The 17,895-nt window shown below is 37.3% G+C and overlaps 4 protein-coding genes across 8 annotated transcripts; 2 read left to right on the forward strand and 2 right to left on the reverse strand.

Moving 5' to 3' along the window:
- The first annotated feature begins 68 nt into the window (after positions 1-68).
- On the forward strand, positions 69-5,821 carry LOC110847578 (Krueppel-like factor luna). 2 transcript variants are annotated; one of them, XM_035849235.1, is made up of 14 exons: positions 69-513; positions 857-1,001; positions 1,159-1,203; positions 1,289-1,477; positions 1,570-1,794; positions 1,882-2,028; positions 2,100-2,264; positions 2,341-2,488; positions 2,590-2,624; positions 2,779-2,840; positions 2,929-3,013; positions 3,097-3,177; positions 3,251-3,329; positions 3,488-5,821. In XM_035849235.1, exons 1-14 carry the CDS (start codon positions 460-462, stop codon positions 3,756-3,758), a joined length of 1,731 nt encoding a protein of 576 aa, XP_035705128.1. In that variant the 5' UTR covers positions 69-459; the 3' UTR covers positions 3,759-5,821. The 2 variants fall into 2 exon arrangements, with proteins under 2 accessions (XP_035705128.1, XP_021950239.1); XM_022094547.2 differs by having other exon boundaries at positions 73-513; positions 1,570-1,785.
- Positions 5,822-5,940: 119 nt separating this feature from the next.
- On the reverse strand, positions 5,941-8,673 carry LOC110846782 (intraflagellar transport protein 74 homolog). Its single transcript, XM_022093623.2, has 8 exons — positions 8,136-8,673; positions 7,823-8,072; positions 7,143-7,744; positions 6,844-7,043; positions 6,707-6,761; positions 6,563-6,634; positions 6,264-6,488; positions 5,941-6,178 (listed from the first exon to the last, which is right to left on the reverse strand). Exons 1-8 carry the CDS (start codon positions 8,427-8,429, stop codon positions 5,987-5,989), a joined length of 1,890 nt encoding a protein of 629 aa, XP_021949315.1. The 5' UTR covers positions 8,430-8,673; the 3' UTR covers positions 5,941-5,986.
- Positions 8,674-8,862: 189 nt separating this feature from the next.
- On the reverse strand, positions 8,863-15,069 carry LOC110845898 (zinc finger MYND domain-containing protein 11). 3 transcript variants are annotated; one of them, XM_022092447.2, is made up of 14 exons: positions 14,746-15,069; positions 14,409-14,650; positions 14,030-14,298; positions 13,922-13,941; positions 13,516-13,734; positions 13,297-13,432; positions 13,082-13,216; positions 12,967-12,989; positions 12,662-12,909; positions 12,089-12,561; positions 11,811-11,996; positions 11,683-11,723; positions 11,531-11,601; positions 8,863-9,720 (listed from the first exon to the last, which is right to left on the reverse strand). In XM_022092447.2, exons 2-14 carry the CDS (start codon positions 14,545-14,547, stop codon positions 9,674-9,676), a joined length of 2,007 nt encoding a protein of 668 aa, XP_021948139.1. In that variant the 5' UTR covers positions 14,548-14,650; positions 14,746-15,069; the 3' UTR covers positions 8,863-9,673. The 3 variants fall into 3 exon arrangements, with proteins under 3 accessions (XP_021948139.1, XP_021948138.1, XP_021948140.1); XM_022092446.2 differs by having other exon boundaries at positions 14,409-14,670; XM_022092448.2 differs by having other exon boundaries at positions 8,863-9,919; positions 14,409-14,670.
- A 254-nt stretch (positions 15,070-15,323) lies between these two features.
- On the forward strand, positions 15,324-17,840 carry LOC110846342 (zinc finger Ran-binding domain-containing protein 2). 2 transcript variants are annotated; one of them, XM_022093059.2, is made up of 8 exons: positions 15,324-15,482; positions 15,920-16,113; positions 16,178-16,339; positions 16,448-16,514; positions 16,579-16,671; positions 16,739-16,873; positions 16,950-17,152; positions 17,255-17,840. In XM_022093059.2, the coding sequence occupies exons 2-8, from the start codon at positions 15,962-15,964 to the stop codon at positions 17,535-17,537; spliced, it is 1,095 nt and encodes a 364-aa protein (XP_021948751.1). In that variant the 5' UTR covers positions 15,324-15,482; positions 15,920-15,961; the 3' UTR covers positions 17,538-17,840. The 2 variants fall into 2 exon arrangements, with proteins under 2 accessions (XP_021948751.1, XP_035705130.1); XM_035849237.1 differs by lacking the exon at positions 15,324-15,482 and adding an exon at positions 15,818-15,836.
- The last annotated feature ends 55 nt before the right edge of the window (positions 17,841-17,895 follow it).

Raw genomic sequence — 17,895 nt, forward strand, 5'->3', positions numbered from 1 at the left:
GAAGGGTCGTTGTTAGATATTTTAGTTGGAGGTGTGAATCTCACTTCGCCCCGGACGCGAAGAAAGCAGACTAAAAGCAGAGTAGTAGGAGAGGAGTTGTGTATCTGTATGTCCAATGCCCATTTCGCAGTGCGAATTTTGTATTATATCCCCCAAATACACAACATTTGGAAAAACATCAAAATTTCCAACATTTTCACCCTTCAAAATTAGCAATTCAACAAATGTGGACAATTGTGTGGTGCCCCACCCTTTCCTTTGTAGGGTTACCGAGTGCGAGTGAAATCGTGTCTGTGTAGCAGTGCGGGTCCTCCGCGCGCCGTCGACCTGCGTTTTGCCCCCTCCTCCGTCACTCCTTTGCCCCCCACTTCACGACAACATCAACAAACACGGCAGCCCCACTGAACGTCGTCCACAATATCGGAAAAGTGTCCTTCGTGCAACAGCTAGCGTATCATCATGGAGGAATTCCGTTCAAACTTCCTCCTTCTTCTTCACTGTCGTTATCCCCAGGTGAGTTAATGAGCCCTCCAAAGAAATGGTGGTCCTTTAATGTGATCGTGACGGCAACGGTGGATAATTCGCCCAATGATCTTTCATCATGTCGTGGTTCAGTTTTTTATGGAATTTGTGTAATTTGAGGTTTATTGTCGGTCAGAAATGCAATGGCGGGCTAATTTTCCTGGACCGGAAGTGAGCCTATGCCGTGTGAAACAGTTGATTAGTAATTGTTTTGTTACGATTTTGTCAACTAATCGTGATGATGGTGATTAGTGTGAAAATGTCGTGCCGAGGAGAATGTTGCGAATCACTAATTAATATTAACACATGGTTTTGTTTTGATGTCATTTTGTAGGGAATGTTGCTGGACAAAGTTGAAGAGGAATATGAACGCTACTTCCAGAAGAGGGTGGAGCCGTACATGTTTTTAAACGAGAATCCGGGTAGTTGGCGAAGTGTAATCGAAAAGACGTACCTGCATAATGATCTCAAAGTCTTCGGTAAGCTCTTATTATTATTGATTAATCCATGAATTTTTATGGCACTGAAGATTTTTGCAATTTGTTCAATTTCATCTTTTTTGTCTTATGTTATCATTACGAGGCATTCTTAATTATCCTATGCCAAAGCAATAATGTAAGTAATAATGAATTACAGAAATAAATTCTACCCTCTACGTTAAGCCTGTGGGGATACGATCAGGTTAGAACATAAAGAATCATCGCTTTATTGTAAAAATAACTTTACGTGGGCTCAATTCATGTAATAATTGATCATTATGTTTCAGAAACGGAAATGATGCTGATTGCAAAACTGGCCAAATATTCTCATTTTCACTTTGCCCAAGACACCTTCTTTCAATTGAGAGATTGTACTTGTTGCGCCCAGACTCAACAGCAACAAATTTATAGTGGATTCCCCTCTTCGGCCATTAATCATTACAGCAGTAGTAGCTCCAATGCCTTGTCCACCGCAGGTTCGTAAAGTTATAATTAAAATTAGTCAAAGTTAATTAATTATTATGACATTTATTTTTCTCTAACGACCCTTACTGTAATTACTATATAGCTGCTGTTGCCGCTGCGTCTAATCAGTATACAGCCAATGTCTTACAACAACAACAGCAAGCACAAGGGGCCGAACCGTTTAGAGTCCAGTATGTAACTCAAGGTGCTCTTCAAGGGGCTACTCCCATACAAGCCACCAATTTAACTGCGACAAATTTATCCATGAATGGGGCTGTAAAATATGAGAGATTTGATGATCAAACTATTCGGAGCGCAGGTCAGCAAAGTATACACATAAATTTTACCTGGTCAATTGTCTTTAAAAATGTACCGACTACCTGACCTTGTTCTATTCTTTCAAAATTCACTTTAGGCGGTGATTATTACATTATGTTACAAGGATCCCAAAATCAACCAATTAGATATGATGCAATTGGTAATCTTGCTTCCCCAACTGCTGTCCAGGCACATACAAGACAAGAAATTGGATCTACGGGAGTCGTATACACGACAACAACACGTAAGCCCTGTTTAATTAAGTTTTTTAAGCAATGGTTTAGAAACTCATTGTCTAAATAATATGAAAACTAGCACAACAGCAAAGCAGCACCCAACAATGGAGTTTCAATAGGGAAACTGGAGTTACTCAGCCACAGGTTGCATCCGCAAGTGCGACCCCTTCCCCCGCAGCTTCAACTCCAAAAGGTAGAGGGAAAGGAAAGGGGAAGGGTGGTGGAGGAGGGGGAAAAGGCAAAGGTTGGTCACTAGTAGATTTATATATTTTATCGGAACGCAAACAAAATTTAAGTAATTGAATTCATTGTTCATATAGGAGGGGCTACCGCTGTTACCGTTGCTGTAGCTGGAGCTGTGCCTGTTGTCAATGCGAAAGGAAAAAAGTCCGAGTCTTCATCAACCAATGATAAGGAAAAGCAGTTAAATTACTGTCGTTGGGAAGGTTGCAAGAAAGCATTTCGTAGGTTAGTGATACATTGAGGAAAATTACAATAGTTTGAAGTAATTTATAACTTGGGATTTAGGAAGAAAAAATCATTGATTTAATTATATTTTTATGCATTAGGTACAAACTTTTGGAGAATCATGAACGCCTTGCTCGTAAGTAATATTTATTTCACTTCACTTCTCCACCCTTGTCCCTCAACAAAAAAATTCATGACAAGCATAAGTCACGAATATTTACGAATGTGCTATTTAGTTTGTGTGTCGATTTGAAGAACACTTACTAATCATCTGTATATATTGTTAATAGATCTACAAGATGGGGACGATAACTTAACTTGCTCCACAGTTGGATGCAAGCTTCGTTTTCAAGTAAGTATTCAGGGCAAGCAGCAAAATCATATACTACCCCATGGAGCAGAAGCCAGCAAATTAAAATGATATAACAAACTTTATTTAGGATAAGAAACAACTACAACATCACGAAAGTAGATGTGAATTAAAACCACATCGTTGCACTTGGGAAGCATGTGACAAAACATTTCGTGAGTTATTATTATATATTTCAAATTGATAACTTTACTGGATTTAAATTCCACTTTGTCACGTGTTAATTATAATTCTAAAGGTACAAGCAAGTTACTTCATGGTCACATCTCTGCCGTACATCGGAGAATCGGGCGAAATACATACAAATGTACAATTCCTGGTAAGTAAAAACTCAGTAAAATATATAAATAGCACTGATTCTTTCGTTACGCGTTTTTTTTTTTGCTTTCTAGGGTGTTCTCAGGCTTACCCCGACTCTACAAAACTACGGACTCATGAAATAAGATGTCAATTCCGATTTGACACTTTAAGGTAATTTAGACGATATACCTTTAATAACTTTACTCATAAGAGAATTCCTTAACGCTTTTCAAGTCCAAATATTTCTTTATGTGGAATTTCGTATAAAATTTTACCAAGAGTACACATACCGTCAATGTTTTACTTATAAATTCGCAATTTTGATATAGGGATATCGATATGGAGAAGGAGGCTGCTGATCAACTGGCCCTTGCTGCATCTACGAATTCAGTGGATGCATCGGGAAACACAATATCCTCCGCAAGTAACCTCACAACCTCTTCAATTTCCAGTGGGGGTGGTGCCACAAATGACGATCCCATGAACATGACCATGAGTAGTAGCATTGAAGAAACTAAACCCTCCACAGTTGACCTTTCTAGCTTTCTCAAAACAGAAGTGGATGGTGACGGGCAGTGTTTTGTGCAAAATCAAATTTAGAGTGTAAATACATGCATAGACGAGAAGACAGTTCTATACTAACTACTAAATCTACCAATATATAAAAACAGTGTTTAAAACTTACTACAAATTTCAATCTTCTTCACGGACTACATTTAAATCACACCTGACGACTAAAACTAACAAAGGAATAAATCGTATAGTTGTTCATCAAACCAACACCACAACGTATGACCTGCACATCCAAAATGTATCTTTGCAATCACCGCCTCTTAAATATAATGTCTAAGGTATATATATATTATGGGCTCACATTTGTTATTTTTGACTTGTTTAAATATTATATATATATAAATATATATGTGTAGCTTAATTAAAACGTTGTTGTAATAATTGATTTGTTATGAAAAATGGTGGGTTTGTATAGAGTTTAACAACTTAGCATATGTACGTGTAAGTATAAGATACAAATTATTACAACAATGACATAGAAGAATATATAACAGAAAATACACAGACCTCGATATACAATGATTTGAAACATAAAGGCAGAGAGAACATATATATTTCAATTTTTTAAAGTTATATAAAAGATTATGCTACGCTAAATATATGTCGAGAGGAATATCAGTAAGAAATGTTTGTTTTATTAAGTGTGGTAAATATATTAGTTAATTAATGTTGTTATGTAATTATTTAGCTGTTGTTGAAACTAAATGACTTGGTTTGTTCTTGGTCGTCGTTAAATAAGCACTCAATATTTTCTTTGTAATTATTCTATCTATTTACTATACTACCAGCATGATCATCAATTTATTGTTTGTTGCATGAAAAGTACTGCAGGCTTTTAATTGGTTATATATGTTTGTTGTTATGATATATGTTATATATGAACCTGTAATTTCTGTATTATTTTTACACAAAATACTTATCAAATCACCCGAAACGTCAATGTCATAATACTAGCTCTATAATGAAAACTGCAGGATTCCCTATGGTAGATGATTAGTTGTTATGCCGTTATTGTTACTACAGATTAGACATTGTTAAATAACTTTCTCCCACCCACCACCACCACCCACTACCGCCACGATCACTCCATTGTTAGTAGTTGTAGATTTATGTAGAGGATAAACAGACGACGACAACGGAGACAAGATGCAGAGAGTGAGGAAACAGTTGTTTCAAAAGATTTTGATATTATAGGGGGCGGCGTTCTTTCTAATTTAAATGTTTCGCATGACTTATTTACGTTGTTGATCACGCACGACAAGAAAACTATTCACATTTTAGACGGGAAGCATTATAATAATTAGTAAATAATATTGTTCTGCTTCCGTTCACTCAACCTCAGCTTCCTCCAATATGCCTTAAATTTTACAAATCAAAATGGTTTCGTACGGTGTAAAAGAAGACAATTAATGTTTGTTGGCGTTATTGTTGTTGATTGATTGATGTTGATGACATGTAATGATGAACGGTATCGTATCTTCCAAGTCGTTGCAATGTTTTTGCATTTCTGAAAAGCAAACCAAAGCTAAAATTGTATTTGTATTATCGTGTAATTTGTACTACATACATACATTAACGAATAGCCTATACATACATGTACCCAAAAAATTCAACATTTGCCTTTAACTAGCATATATAAAAATGAAATGTATACAACGCTACTCTGCATCTATATTATGCACCTTCTCCGTAGTGAATAATGAACATTTACAAATTAAAGTACGACACATTCAATTCACAGACACACTAATTGTCAACAAAACATTGTTTAAAAAATCTCTGAAAGCAATCAAAACCTATAAATTCAAAAATATTATTGAAAAAAATGTGTGCAAACGCGACGACGAAAGTAAATTGTGTGGCCTGACCAAAAAGCTATGCATTTCTTCTCGTATTTATATGATGGTGATGAGCAACAGTTTTTAAATAAGAGTTTGAGTTCTTACTTATTACTGATAATTCTGTTGTTGTTTCCATTATATTATAATATAAAATGGTATCAAATCACTTACGAACAATTTTATGAATCACAATTAAGAGGTTGAAAATGTGGAGCAATAATAATATCTATTCCTCTATGCAACAATTAATTACAATTTTAGACTACCCCGTCCAATGGTTATCATTATCATTGCTACTACATAATTACTACTCGAATAATCATCATGATAAAAATCAATCAAGAAAACGGCCCTGTTGGAAATTAATTAATACACATAGTTATTTATTTAACCTGACTTACTTATTAAAAATCACTACTTCATTTGCAACATGACATTCAATTCTTTCAAAATTCCCATGGCTGAGTTCTTGACACCCTCAAAATCGGTTTCGGCCCTTTTTGCCTGAAGGAACTGAGCCAGGTTGTAATTGGCTTCTTCCAGCAGGGCCCACTTTTTCTCCAAACTTGTCAGTTGACGATGCACGTCGTTGGAATCCAATTCTTTCTATACAGAGAAATTCAACAATTACATAAATCTGCATGCATCATTAATTTAGAAATGTTGTTGAAGGGTGACAAACATAAAGTACTTTGAGTTTCTCATGCTCTATTTGCACCGCTTTGAAGGTCTCTCCAAATGCCTTTGTCTTCTTGTCCAAGGCTGCATTCTCTAACTGCAATTTTCGGAGCCGGTCATTTCCTTCTATTTTTACCGTGTCAATATCTTGGAATTTTCGAATGTCCGTTTGCATAACTTCCATTTTGTCCACCAAGGACTTTAACTCGGTTTTCATTTTTTCTTCCAAATTTTGAAACTATGCATTAGTTAACAAAGTGAGACGATATTGATTAAATCATAAAACTACACAAGTAACTGTAAAATTCCTACGTTGTCCAACTGTTTTCTCAAAGCATCATTTCGGTACTCTATCATTTCTGAAGTATATTTGGCCTTGTCGAACTATTTGTAAATAATCTGAATTATAGTAAACACGTACATTGCTTTAATCACACTTTATACGTAAATACTCACCTCATCCTCTTTAAAATCCAGTTCCTCTCTCATTTCTATAAAGTTTTGTCCCGCTCTAGAAAGGAAGATTATATTTTAAATAGCGATATTATACGTATACGTGTAATTGTATGTATTAATCAGGCAATTAGGCATACTCTGGTAAAGTGGCTGCTAGATGAACATTTCGTGAAATTCTTTCCATGCAATTGACAATTTCAGCCTCAATACGACTCAAGCCTTCGCATTCCTTTCCTTTGTTATCTTCAAAATTGTGCATAAATTCGTCCATGTCTTGTTCTCGTTTTTTAAGCTCTCTGAACTTCTGCTGTCGATCGGAATCAGTTTCCTCGATTTCCTTAATTGCAACAATTAGAAAAATCACTCATCAAAATTACTCTGAAGCGAGTTGATCTTAGGATTAATGTGAATAGGTAAGAGGCAAATTGAGACAAACCTGTTCCATAGTTTGTATTTCTTCTTGGGCTTTCCTTATCTGGTCTGCCACCTCGGTAATTTGTCGCTCCAACGTACTAATTTCGGCATTGTCAACCTTGACCTGAGATAAAAGTCTGGCCTGTTCCTCTTCCGGCGTCTCATTTGAATGTGCTTCCCTGGACAAGGCGATCCGCTTGTCCTCTGCCTCCATCAACTCTTCCTCCATTTCTGCAGCCTTCTTTTTCAATTCGGATCTGCAAATGCGGTCGTAAAGTTCTGACTTTTTCGAATTGAAGTCATCCAGAGTCAGTTGCAACCCTTCCATTTCGGTCTGAAGTCGGCTATTTTGACTTTGAAATGCCACATATCGCTCCCGTAGTTGTGGGTTGAGAGATTCAATGATGGTGTGCGCCTTGTTGCGTTCTTCTTCAATACGTTCCTCTAATTCGGCCACTTGACGTTCAGCATCTCGTCGTCGATTGTAGATCAATTCTATCCTTTCTGAATCGGAAGAATTGTCTTTCCTCAAAGTTTTCAACTCTTCCTCCAAGTACATTTTGTCCTTGTCACTGGACAACATTTCGGACAAAATGTTGTAATCCTGAAGTTCCCCATGCATTTCTAATGTGCATTACGATTTGCATACATAATTATGTGTATTTACAATTATCTTAGAATATATTAAAGTGACAATCTCACCCTGCAATTCAACGGCTTTTTCCTTCACCCTGCTCTCATATGCGATATAGGTGGACTGTTCCTTTGCCAAAGAATCCACTTGTGAGGCGAGTCGAGCGATTTCGACCCCCATTTCAGACATTTTTGTGTGCAATACTCCCAAAAAATATGTTTTGTCGTGGACCATTCGCCTGTGAGGGCCATAACTTGTCCGGGCCGTTCGTAGACCTGAAACGCCTTGCTGAGTGACGGGTCGCTCCATTACGTTGACCTAAAAAATAACTTAAATGACAACCTTCGACACAAAAGTAGTGCAAGTTTGTGCTAATAATACGGATGCGTGGAGCGGCAATGAACCTCCAGTGCCGGATGGGGGGCGTGCCGTTCGCATGGCAGAACCCAAGCGGAGGGAGGAGGAAGCGGGTCGAGCGGCCGACTGAAGCCTGGAAACTCGGCTCATGGGACGTTGTTGCGATTGTGGGGACTCCGTGTTTGCGGTGCTCATCCTGCTGTCTGGCCGTTGTCGAGCCGTCATGGGTTCACCGAAACGTCTGCGGGACACTGGTCTTGCTGTGGGTGGTGGTGGTGGGTCTTGAGAAGCGGTCTGGGGACGATTATTATCATCCATAATCCAGAGAACGCGAACCACACGAGATTTTGATCAATGAGATGGTCGAGTGCGATTCAATTATTGCTGGGAGAGATACTTAATGATTGAGATGAGAATTAATTAAAATTTTACGACCACTTTACTCCTTGAAAATTCAATTGGGCAGCGGTATGATCGGTATGGATTTTTTACAACATGCAACTATTGCATTATTCAAGGCACTAAAGTTACTAGTGTTTGCCCGTTTCCGTCGCATGGAAACCGAGAATCGTCTGACTGAACTACGATTGGTGGCTCTTACAGATTTTTAGTCCTTCTCTACCTGAATCTCAATTAATTATATGCTTGCCAGGTAGAGATTCAAAATGTGTTAAATAATATGCTTGGGTTGACTGATGCATACATGTATGTGGAGGATATGCATTTATTTCGTATTTATTCATGATCGTCATAAATACTTTAAACAACTAATTCCCATTGATACATAAATTCTACATATGTATGCTTCTACTGTCAGTAAAAAATAAACGTACATGTTTTTGCATTACCATCGCGGATAACATGAAGCATGATAACAAGAAGAAAAGTCATTGTGTCATATGGACAAAAAGCTAACAGATCCTTAATGTCATTGTCATTAAATTACTTCACTTTCTATAATACAACATACGTGAGATTACGTACGCAGTGTAGGATCATGATCATGAATGGACTGAACAAATCACTTATCGGTTAGAATTTATAGCACTAGTAACAAAGAGAAAGTACGCACATGGGTCGGCACTTTGAATCTCTTAAAACATAATAAAGTGATATGATAGCAAAAATATAAGATAGAGTTGATAACGAAATAATAAATGTCATTATAATAACTAATGATGAGGACATAATAATTAATAATAATATATATTGCTACTCCACATTACTACTCACACACTAGAGCATCCTCCACTACTACTCATATTTGTTACAAATAAACTTTCACTCAAAAAAGTCAATCAAACTCACTTGAATATTAATTACTTCATACATGTCATAGATTCCTAATGGAGCTACTAAGTTAGAGTTACTACTTCGAACGAACGGAGTATTATTGAATCAAATAATAACAACAGAAAATGTTATCCGCCCGCTAAGTACCGCGTATCCAATGATTAGTGTATTAGTTTTGATAACAATCGTAACAGCGAGTTACTGAAAAACATATTGAAAATGCAGACAAAGAAGTTCTTCGTCATCCGGAAAGAAGAGGGAGGAATGGATTAGTAGTCGTCGTGAGTGGTCCCACCGCCGCGATCCCTTCGCACCCCTGTGATGATGATGACGATGACAACGAGGACGACGATGGTGTTCCACGAAAGGAGGACGACATTAAAAAAAATTGAATGAAATGATTTTGTTACATTGAGAATCCCGAATATCTTGTAGAATCTAGAGTGGCTATCTTTAAATGATTGGAAGTGTCTTCATTTTTTGGTCACTGATTTTTCATTAGTTTTTGTCGGGGCCTGCATGGGAGGGAGGCAATAATAGTGAAAGTTAACAAAACATAACTCTGATATTAATTCGCATACTTAAATGAAATCATAAAGACAATAAATGAAAGGATATTATGAGTATGATGATGTTTGCATCGCAAGTTTACTACATATTTTTATATCATAAAGCAAGTTAGTGAACAAAGGGACACGTTCTCAAAAACATGCATATTTTTTTTTTAGAAAAGTGTCTAATGCTTGAAAGTTAGTATATTATAATTAACTGAAGATAAGAAGCATACATACAATACTAACTAAGCAAATTTCCCACAAATTACTTTCTTGCTCCAATGAAAACAACCTAACTTATCAAGTCATAGGTTTGTAAAATGCAAGCAAAATAAAACGTAAAAATAAAAGAAAAGATTTTGACAAATAGTTTATTTTAAAGAAATATGTAATAGTAAGGTTACACATACATATAATTCCAAAACATCGTCGTGTGCTACTCTCATTTTTTCGTCAAAGTACATGCTCAAAAAAGTTCTCTGTACGTCTTTCACGTAATATTTAGGTAATCATATAATAACATAAACTGCAACTTCCGGAGGTGTAACTGACTGTCGCTGAGCATTAGTAGTAGTACGTAGTAATAAATTGATAATTTGTATATTATACTTTGAAGACAAGAGATAGAGCAGTGATTGGATTCCTCTCATCCACTCATATATTCAAAATTAGGTGAAAAATCATAATCATAACTGTGTTCAATAAACGAACAATGTTGTTTGAAGTCAAATAAGCTGTAAGTGTTTTACCTACAGTAAAATACACACTCAATATGTATTTCTAAATGGAATATACAGATAACGACGAAAACTGGTGTGTACTGTTGCAACGGTCACACATTAAGCAACACGTTTAGAATGGGCAAAATATAGTGTTATTAAAAGCAATCTTCTTATAAAGGCGGACCTAGATTGATTCCATCAAGATTATTACAAGGATGAGGAGCTATGCCTAACTGAATTTACCTATTTTACACGCGTAAATTTTATATATTATATATTATGTAAATATAAGTGTATATATTTATTAAAACAACATACAAAGCCACCAAACATAAATTGCAGATTCAGACAAATAAAATATATAAACATGCAATCCGACGACGAAACAAGTAAATATCAATCAACGTGTACGAACGACAAAGATAAAATAATAACACTGCTGAAAATATAAGACAACCAAAACAATCTTTTACAAGGTCTTACAACGAGAGAAAACAGGATTGGTACAGCGAATTTCTTGACTGATGAACCGACACAAAAGCCAAAGGCGATTTAAAAACAACAACAAAATACTTGGTAAAAGTCAGAGTGCTGCTGTCGTTGCTGCTGTTAGCGTATATTATATTATTTACGAGTATACGCTGGCTGCATAGGGGTTGTTAATTCGATGAAGAACCGGACATGATAACCAACAATTTAAACTATTATTATTAACAACCTGGAGAGTAACCTATACTTTTTAATTGACATGCTGTTCTCCTTGGGTCTGCACTTGGCTATCGTTTTAGAATTCCCAAAATTTATCCCTAACTATTATTAATATAAAGGCTGGCCATTTAAATTTTCTTACGCCTGCAATTTTTCTTATGTTCACTTCCCCAGTGCTGCTGCTGGCATTCAATGCTGCAATACGCCGTATTCCTATATACAATGAATACAAATCAGAAACCCATTATTCGTTACGCAATTGAAGCCTCAAATGAGCAACTTGCAATTACATACCAGCAGCAATGATAAATGGCTTCTCGTCCACAGTTGAAACACTGCAATAAACAAAAAAAGTTGCAGACGTTACCTGGGTCAACAGTATGCATAGCATTACTCTTATCCTTAGTGCTTCCTGCACTTACCCATTGTTTCTTTTTGTTCAACTCGATCTCGTTTTTATTTTGTTCCTTCAACTGGTTTATGTACCCAACGAGTCGTTCAACGTTCACCTCAGTTGTGCCTGGACGAGAAACTTGGACGTAAGCGTTACGAGTGGCGCTTCCCTCATTGCATGACGAAGAAACGACATCCTCCGAGACAGTAGGCTCCTGAAAATTAATGCGATTTTCGTAATGTACTTGTACTAATATTTTGAAACTAAACTAGTGCAAAAAATTATAAATTTTTGTGGTAGTCTTACAGATGACTCTTCATCTGAAAATGAGACGTCTCCTCCAAGACTTTCTTCATCTTCTGGTTCAGTTAAAATGCTTCGAAGATCAGGGTCCAAACTCTCATCTGTGGAAATGTCATACGCAGCCGGCGTAAACTTCGTAGCGCTTCCTCCGCGTTTGCTAGCAGGAGTTGTCGCATTGGTGGTTGACTCTCGACGACTAGGAGCAGCCCCTGATTTTGCATTTGATGTCGTGTTGGTCGACTTACGTTTTGCGATCTGACTTGGAGCAGTGGCGGCAGCGGCCGAAGTACCATTAGTTTTAGCAGGACTCTCCTTGCCCTTGGTCTTCACAGCTGCTTTTGCACTGGCAGGAACCTTTTTTGACGTAGCCTTTGTTGAAGGGGTAGTAACCGTTGCAGGAATAGGTTCAGATTTGCGGGTCCTCTTAGTTATTGTTGGTTCTTCAGTGGGAGTACTAGCAGCTCTCTTACTTCCCCCTGGAAAAATTCAAGTCGAAATTTAGTATGACACTTAATTCCTATACATAAATATTTATACAATGTATGTAATAGAATGCAAACTAGTATAGCTGCTGACCTTTTTTATTAACTACAGCAGTAGTAGTAGCAGCGGCAGATCCAGCATTCTTTCCGCGCGGGGGTAAGCTATTTACTAAGGTTGGATTTTTCGCAATTTCTTGAAATTTTTGCATTTCTTCATAGGCATCGTTCCATCCAGCAGTGCGACGAACTTTCAGCTTTGCCAAAGATGTCTCAATCGGCAGAATATGTTTAGCATCAATATGCCCACGCTCATAATTCCCTCCAAAGTAGCGGACATCATATCTACATATAAAATAGAAGTATTGTGGGAAATTAATATTTAAATAAATAATTCCTTACCTATTCCCTTCACGTTTCATCACCTAATAATCAGAAAATTCGTCAATTTGGTTTAATTATTTATGTAGTATGCTCTAACATAACAAATAAAATGTTACCAGCAAATGGGACTTACTTTTGCTGGCCAAAATGGATAACCAGTTTGTTTCGCCCAAACAACATCATGTGGGGGAGTACATGGCAATGCAAACCACCAATCGTGATCTTTTTCATTAGAACGTCGGAAACATTGGTGACAAAGCTTAATTTCCTGGATACAAACAAACCAAGAGATACATACAAATGCTTACGTGGGTCAATTTGGTAATGCAAAAAAGTCAAGGCACAAACCTGAATGTCGTGCATAGCTTCCTTAAGGAAGGCAGCCCCAAACTGGTTTCCTTTGAGAGATTCGACACCAAAATACACACCTATAGCATGCACAAGTGTTTCACAATCTACTTGAAATTCTTCAAGTGATTGATACCTGCAAGAATTTTATATTGTTGGTTACTAATTAATACTAGTAATTGTAAAGAGATAATTATAGAGATTATATAACAAACATACTTTGCGGAGGTTGCTTTGTCCTGCATCGTGGCCAGGTCCATTGGCCTGTGCACCAACACGTTCAAACGCCAGGCATCCTTTTCACTTCGGTTGCAAGCAGCAGCCCATTTAGCGCCATCAAACTTTTCCATCCATTCCGCATTCCAGGTCTGGAATCGCTCGCAAATGTATTCAATTAGCTGGTTCAATGGTTTTGGCTTTAATGGGACCTTCTCTGCACTGTTTGGTAAAAGATAAAATCATTACAAATTACATAAGGTTAGATAGGTCGTTCCGATCGGTACACACTTGACATGCAACTCAGTCTCAGTCAGTGTAATTTCATACATTTATAATAATAATGAACAAAATTGCAGGTTTTAACAATTACAATAATAATCAACAGTTACTCGTGGAAATGCATTACCTTGGTTTGGTAGCAATGATCTGAAAATATAAAGATGTGCAATTAATAAGAAGTGAAAAAGAGAAAATTATAGCAAAGTCAAACAATTGTAACAAAAAGTATAGTTACGTGGCATTGCGGACACACAAACAAGTCCTTGTCTGGTTTTCTATCATCAGGAAGGCAATCCATATGAAATACTCGTGGACAATCCTCGCATTTTACAATAGGACCACCCATGTGACACTGGAAGCAATACCAGTCATGATCTCCACGATCCAACTTGGCATGATCAGGAAGCCGATATATTTCGGTTTCTTCCCGTTTCTGAGTCTCAACTACTTCTGAAGTCACAAGCCCGTCTTTGATGGCATGATCCAGTTCATGGTGCAATTCATCTAAAAATGATAACGAACCAAGACGCATGTGTAGTGAATGATCCAAGGGACACGAAAGGGAAAGTGCAGTAAACCTTTTAAGCTAACAATTACTACACTACAATACTCACCTCTTGGCACTTTGTGCATACTAGTTACAACTTCCACTAATTTTTCAAAGTCCATGACCTGAGTTCCGCCGAATCGTCCAATGGCATCCCAAATCTGATGGACACGAAGGGGAATTGCAACTCTTCGAGTCGACTGCATCTTGATAAGGCAACTGTGAAAAGGATAAGACTTTTGTCGCGGGGTAGCCAACTCTGCGCCTTCTCCGAACGACCAAATCCACCAACTCAAAGCTGAAGACTTTCTAAACAAATAAGGGATAACCTATTGTACAACAAAATAGTATAATTATAAATGTTATAAATATAGTTACATAAATTTAAATAGACAAGTCCTGACCTGTCACAACTGACTGCAGCTTCCTTGTCCTCCCTCGTCTTTAGATTTATTTTACAATGTGTCCCTCTTTCGTCACTTTGTTATTAAAAGTCCTGTCTTGACGGGGAGATCAAGACGCCAAATATAGCGGTCGATCTATTGATGGGGATAAGATAAGAGGATGATGATAAGCTTCAAGCTTAAAGTGCTGACGACGACGTCTCCTTCTTTTACTCGTCTTCCTTCCTCATGGAGGCAGAGGAACAGCAGAAGAACTGAAGAAGCCTCACTTGTTGAGGATGATAGCACCACCACCGGCTTCACATACAGTCCAATTACGCCGTTAACCTCTGCGACCTAAACTGTCACTGACAACATTGGTTCAAAATGAGTTATCCAACTTGCGGATATCAAAAGCGTCAGGACGATAAGTTTGGTGTTGATGTCGAAATTCCGACGTTGTGAATGGACGCGACGTCGCGTGTGCAGTTGGGATGTGGTGGAGCAGCGCGCGTTCTCGCCGCCAAATCTGAAAGTCAACTCAACTCCCAAATAAATTCAAAATTGAATGTTCAAAATTTATACCCAATCACGAATAATAATTTTTTCATAGTTTTCATATTTTTAGCGATAAATTTTAGACTGTTGTTTTTTTTTAACAGTCCTGACTGAGGTTTCGTGAGACCATCATAAGTTACAGTGGGAGGAGAATAATAATTTGGAACGGTGGGTGTACTGCCGATCGACGATCGAATCGGGTGAGAATTTTTCAAACGTAAACACATAAATTATGATTGCAGTAAATTATAAGTTTGAAATTAGTTTAATTTTTAGTCCTGGGTAATGTTGGCGTAGGCTGTCTGTCTAGGATTGATAAGATTTAATACACAATATATTTAGTGGCGTGTAACCCGACAATTTGCAATTTGATAGAAAATACAAAATAACTCTAGTCTTGTCCAAGTGCTGAACTGAAACACACTGTGTCTCAGTGTCTACTGTAAGTTGAGTTCAACACTTGGACAACTCTAGTCTGTTTACTGTGATTCGGGTTATGCAAGGTTATGTTTGCCTTTGCACCTTGATTTTCTTATTTTTTCCTGTTTACATTGGTAAATTACGTAAGGATGTACTTTGATTAAAATAATTGCACATTGTGAACTTTATTCTTCGTTTCCTTGATTTTTTTCTTTAGCCGCAAGTCCTGCAATTATACAAACAACAATCAACCGTCACAATGTCGTCAGGTTCGGGTACGGGGGGATCAAGCCGGGGAAAAGCCAGTGGTGAATATTCAGAGGCTTCATCAGCAGGGATGGTGGGCGTTGCGGCAGTTACGGCGGCGCCTGGACCTGCAAGTGAAGGAGATTGGATTTGTCCTGAACCAGAGTACGTATTATAAAGTATGACTAGTTTCGAGTTAAAAATTAACGCTAATTTTGTCACCTTTTAGATGTGCCAACATGAATTTTGCAAGACGATCAGCGTGCAATAGATGTGGAAAAGATAAGCCTGTTGATAGCAATAAGAAAAAGTGTGTTGGAATAGAAATTGGGAAAGTAGCTGCAGAAAAAAGTCGTGGACTATTCTCGGCGGATGATTGGCAATGTACAAAGTAATAAATATACAGTAAATTAACTATACGCATATTTATATATTTGTATTTGTATACATTAGTCTGAATTCAATTATCAAAGTGAGTATAAAAATAATCATATCGCAGGTGTGGAAATGTGAACTGGGCAAGACGGTCTTCATGTAATGTCTGCAATGCTCCAAAATTCAAAGAGGTTGAAAAACTTTCTCTCATCTCACAAAACTGTAATTCGACTTGATTATTATTATTATTATTAGGTTGAAGAGAGGACTGGCTACGGTGGCGGTTACAATGACCGAGGAACGGTAGAATATATTGAAAGAGAAGAGTCTGACGATGAGTATGATGAGGTATTCAATCAAATATATAGTTTAATGTCTGTAAAAGAGTGTATAATCTTTATTTTTATCTCTTTAGTTCGGGAGGAAAAAGAAACAGTTTCGCAAAATCAAAAGTGGCGAAAGCCAAAGTGACTATGACAGAGAGAAGGCCAACGCAGAAAAGGAGTATAGGAATAATGGCAATAAGAAACTGGAAAAATCAGACGACGAGGTAAATACATGACACTTTCCCATTCTTGTTTCTCCTGGATTTTCATTACACATCATTACAATTCATATTTGTGAAGGAAAATGGCCCTAATGATGAGGAGGAGGAGGAAGATGACGATGACGATGAGGATGGTGACCTTTCAAAATATGACCTAAGTGATTGGGGAACTGACAAAGATGATAAAACTGACAACGGAGAAACGAAGGCTGATAATTTGAAAGAAAGTCTATCCAAGGGGGATGGTGGAAATCAATCACTGCCGATTGAATCTCCCAATAGGTTAGTGATATTGTCTTGGTTGGTCTATATGACTGTCTTATTATTGTATGAAATCGCTATATATACCGATCTATTTTATCTGATAAATTATATCGTTTACAGATCGCCACAAACTACTACTAGTAGTAACAAAGCCGAGAAAAGGGCAAAATCTCGGAGTAGAAGTCGCTCAAACTCAAAATCACGACACAAGCGCAAAAGTCGTTCAAGGTCCCGTTCCCCTCATAGCAGGGATAAACGGGGTGGAAGTAGGCGACACCGGTCCAGATCACGGGACAGGAGGAGATCATCCAGAGAGAGAAAAACTCGCAGCAGGTCAAGGAGTCGTGGCAGGGATAAAAAATATCGTTCACGCTCAAGATCAAGAGATAGAAAAAGACGCTAGGCTAGCTAATTACCGCCTTATTATGTTATACTTATAATAATATTTAGTAGTTATTTATGTTTTATTTTATATAATAATGAGCTATCGTGCATTAGTTCAATTCAATTATTATTAAAAGTTGTAGTAATTAGTGCAACCCCAAGCCAAGATTTTAGTACACGTTCATCATCTCCTATAATGGGATTTATTGCTACATTTATTACTACATTTTTTCAGGAAACCTGATTTGTTTAGAAACTATAAACATGTAAGGAATTGTTTGGTTTTAACTTAATACGGAATAAAGTTAAACTTGAAAACTTTGCTTATCGTAATTTTAATAGCTTCATTTAACGGAAAGGAGGCTGAAGGTGAGAAT

The sequence above is a fragment of the Folsomia candida genome, unplaced genomic scaffold, assembly GCF_002217175.1.
Source record: "Folsomia candida strain VU population unplaced genomic scaffold, ASM221717v1 Fcan01_Sc003, whole genome shotgun sequence".
Taxonomy (NCBI): domain Eukaryota; kingdom Metazoa; phylum Arthropoda; class Collembola; order Entomobryomorpha; family Isotomidae; genus Folsomia; species Folsomia candida.

Coding starts and splice junctions, on each gene's coding strand:
- LOC110845898 (XM_022092447.2), bottom strand. CDS start 14,547: ATGCAGTCGACTCGAAGAGTTGCAATTCCCCTTCGTGTCCATCAGATT. Junction 13,433..13,515: donor GACAAAGCAACCTCCGCAAA/GTATGTTTGTTA, acceptor AAATTCTTGCAG/GTATCAATCACTTGAAGAAT. Junction 12,562..12,661: donor TGCTGTAGTTAATAAAAAAG/GTCAGCAGCTAT, acceptor GAATTTTTCCAG/GGGGAAGTAAGAGAGCTGCT.
- LOC110847578 (XM_035849235.1), top strand. CDS start 460: ATGGAGGAATTCCGTTCAAACTTCCTCCTTCTTCTTCACTGTCGTTAT. Junction 1,478..1,569: donor CAATGCCTTGTCCACCGCAG/GTTCGTAAAGTT, acceptor ATTACTATATAG/CTGCTGTTGCCGCTGCGTCT. Junction 2,625..2,778: donor GAATCATGAACGCCTTGCTC/GTAAGTAATATT, acceptor TATTGTTAATAG/ATCTACAAGATGGGGACGAT.
- LOC110846782 (XM_022093623.2), bottom strand. CDS start 8,429: ATGGATGATAATAATCGTCCCCAGACCGCTTCTCAAGACCCACCACCA. Junction 6,489..6,562: donor TGAGAAAACAGTTGGACAAC/GTAGGAATTTTA, acceptor ACTAATGCATAG/TTTCAAAATTTGGAAGAAAA. Junction 6,179..6,263: donor TAGAGCATGAGAAACTCAAA/GTACTTTATGTT, acceptor TTCTCTGTATAG/AAAGAATTGGATTCCAACGA.
- LOC110846342 (XM_022093059.2), top strand. CDS start 15,962: ATGTCGTCAGGTTCGGGTACGGGGGGATCAAGCCGGGGAAAAGCCAGT. Junction 16,114..16,177: donor TGGATTTGTCCTGAACCAGA/GTACGTATTATA, acceptor GTCACCTTTTAG/ATGTGCCAACATGAATTTTG. Junction 16,515..16,578: donor ATGCTCCAAAATTCAAAGAG/GTTGAAAAACTT, acceptor TATTATTATTAG/GTTGAAGAGAGGACTGGCTA.